This window comes from Micromesistius poutassou (genome assembly GCF_964030765.1).
Source record: "Micromesistius poutassou genome assembly, chromosome: 13".
Lineage (NCBI taxonomy): Eukaryota > Metazoa > Chordata > Actinopteri > Gadiformes > Gadidae > Micromesistius > Micromesistius poutassou.
The window spans coordinates 6298856-6301488 of NC_140283.1; the positions used below are offsets into that span (position 1 = coordinate 6298856).

Here is a 2633-nt window from a genome sequence, read left to right on the forward strand (position 1 = left end):
AGTGGTTATCGGAAACCCAGACGGACAGACAGACACGCATAGATAATGAACCACGAATAGATAACACAAGGCAAAAAACACTGCAATAATGAAAGAAATGATCAGAAAAAGAGGTGGAATTTGACCACCGAAATGTGTATTTGTGTGAATGTTTATTTGAGTGTGTGTATGTGTTTTTGCGTGTGTTTGTGTGTGTGGGGGGGGGGGACTTAGAGGTGGTAGACGTAGAAGAAGAAGACTAAGAACATAATGAAGGGCTTTATAGAAAGAGTACTCTATCGATACTAGTGACAGACACACAACATTATATACACAAACACACAACATAGAAGTTGTTGCTATATTTATATTTGCAGGGCACAAAAACAACTGCACACATGAAGGTGTCTGGTTGGAGCCAAAATAAAATCCTTCCCGATCCTTCTTTTTGAATTTTGAGAAAGAGTAGGTCATCGTGTGTTTGTTTAATTTCCTCATTGTCCTTATTCATGCATTCACTCACACCCTTGTTGTACTTCTGTATTTTTTGATCTGACAGAAAAACAATATTTCAAACATACACGTTTCAATAATCCTGTCCATTATGCCTAATGTGTGACTGAAAAAGAGCCTTTGATGCTTAGTAAGCATGCCCTGGGTAAACAAAGGCAGTAATTCATTGAATATAAAAACAGAGAATAGGTTATAAGTTCAACAACAGAGGACATAATATAGTAGCCTTATGAATTTTGATTTACTATGGTTTAGTAAGATTCTGAAATAATATGCCATTTCTCCTGGGATGTTCTGCATTGCCAAATCAAATTGATTGCTACAATTTTCTTATACTCATGAATACAAACTCATTCCATTTGCGAAAGTTAAATAACTTACTAACATCGTCACAAAAAATAGCAGTTTGTTGTGGCCAAACTTGATCAACCACAATTATGTTTGTGGGGGATTTTGTCCACTTGCAGTGGCGATAATGAAATGAAATATGCCAATGACGAAATGCTCATATGACATTTTGTATCGAATAGTGCAAACGTAACTTTTAAGTGTAAACTATACCTTCAGAAAACGGTGTGTGTGTGTGTGTGTGTGTGTGTGTGTGTGTGTGTGTGCACGTGTGAGCGTGCGTGCATGCGTGTGTGCATGTGTGCGTGTGTGTGTGTGTGTGTGTTTGTGTGTGTGTGTGTGTGTGTGCAGAATTTGTTTACTATTATGAGTTAAAAGTGTGCTAACCTGCACTGCTCCTAAGGACATGGAGATGTCTTCTATGCTTTGGAGAAGTCATGGAAGAGCAATGCAACTGCATATCTTTTGTGCCTCTTTGTGCCTGCATGCGTCTGTACGGTGAGTGCATGTGTCAGTGTGTGGTGTGTGCGTATTTAGTAGGAATGATGGATTCAGTCACCTATTGTATACCACCCTCGGACCAGTTACCATATTGGTTTGGAAAAAACAAACACATGGTTTACATTTTAAATTATACAAACATAATTTTCCTAAACATGACTCAACTTTATTTACAAAAAAACATCTTAATCAAATACATACTCCGAGTGGCAATAGCTAGACCTTTTCAATAATGGTCTTTCTCATTCTAAGCAAGGTTATCATAGATTGTTCTTGTTTTATGTAGGCCTATAGGTAACATAACGCTCCACAATAAGGCGGATGGGCGGGCTGAATATGTGTGAAAATGTGTGTAATGTGTGACTTTAGGAACTCCTGCGAGTAGATCTAGGTAGGGGATCTTCCTCATGGTTTGAGTTAGGAGGGTTTACTCACCACTTCTGACCGCCCGTCCCGACAGGCGTTCTGGAAGCGGGCTTGCCTCTCCTCGTGAGGCCGGTCCCGGAACCCCGTGTATTTGATCTTCAACAGATGGGGAAAGAACAAGAGCACAGGACAAATAGGCTATATTTGATATATATGATATAGGAGTACAATATAAAGCCTTTGTTTGAATGATGTAGCCTACGCATGAAGGGCTGATTATGTGGGACTATAGCCTTCAGATCGTTTCGCTTTGTAAGGGGATTGTGCTTTTGTTCCGAATGTATTAAACACTGTTGTATTGTACTTCTGAAGTGTGCTAGGAAGTCTACCTATCCTAGACAGTTTTGCATTTGGATGCGCAAGTATCATACATTAAAGTAGGCTACCATACATTAAAATACATACCATACATTAAAGTGAAACAGGCCAATGTATCTCAATTATTCTGCATCGCACATCAGTTATTTTCTAAATGTTGAAAGTCAACATTAAATTAAACAAAAAGTTATAGTTATCATGAGCTACATATGCTTTAACCTACAAGCAATGTAGGCCTATCGGGTTATGTGTCGATTAAATTTCGAAAATGATGATTGAATGCGCCCTGACTAGGTCGCATTGAACCTGAATATATCCAGAAGAGCTCTTACCTCACACTCCCTGCTCAACTTGCGAAAAAACTCCTCATTTTCGAACTTGCTCCTTTGGTCCGGGACTACCCGAGGCATGTTGGTGATTCGGTTCACAAATCTTAAGTCTACTTTTCCAACTATTTTCTTGTACAGCAATAGTTAATGTGTTTTCTCGAGAAGAATCTGAGTTCGCCGTCCTTCCTTTTATCTCTTTTATTCGCGGCGTCTCTTCCG

General features: G+C 39.2%; 1 protein-coding gene across 2 annotated transcripts in view; it reads right to left on the bottom strand.

Moving 5' to 3' along the window:
- Positions 1-2627, bottom strand: part of cbfb (core-binding factor subunit beta) — a 19357-nt gene extending 16730 nt beyond the window's left edge. For both annotated transcript variants that reach the window (XM_084477431.1, XM_084477430.1), the window contains exons 1-2: positions 2418-2627; positions 1777-1863 (exon numbers count right to left, since the gene is read on the bottom strand). In XM_084477431.1, coding sequence (XP_084333557.1) covers positions 1777-1863; positions 2418-2495 — 165 coding nt within the window. In that variant the 5' untranslated portion in view covers positions 2496-2627. The remainder of the gene's footprint in view (positions 1-1776; positions 1864-2417) is intronic.
- Between the last annotated feature and the right edge of the window lie 6 nt (positions 2628-2633).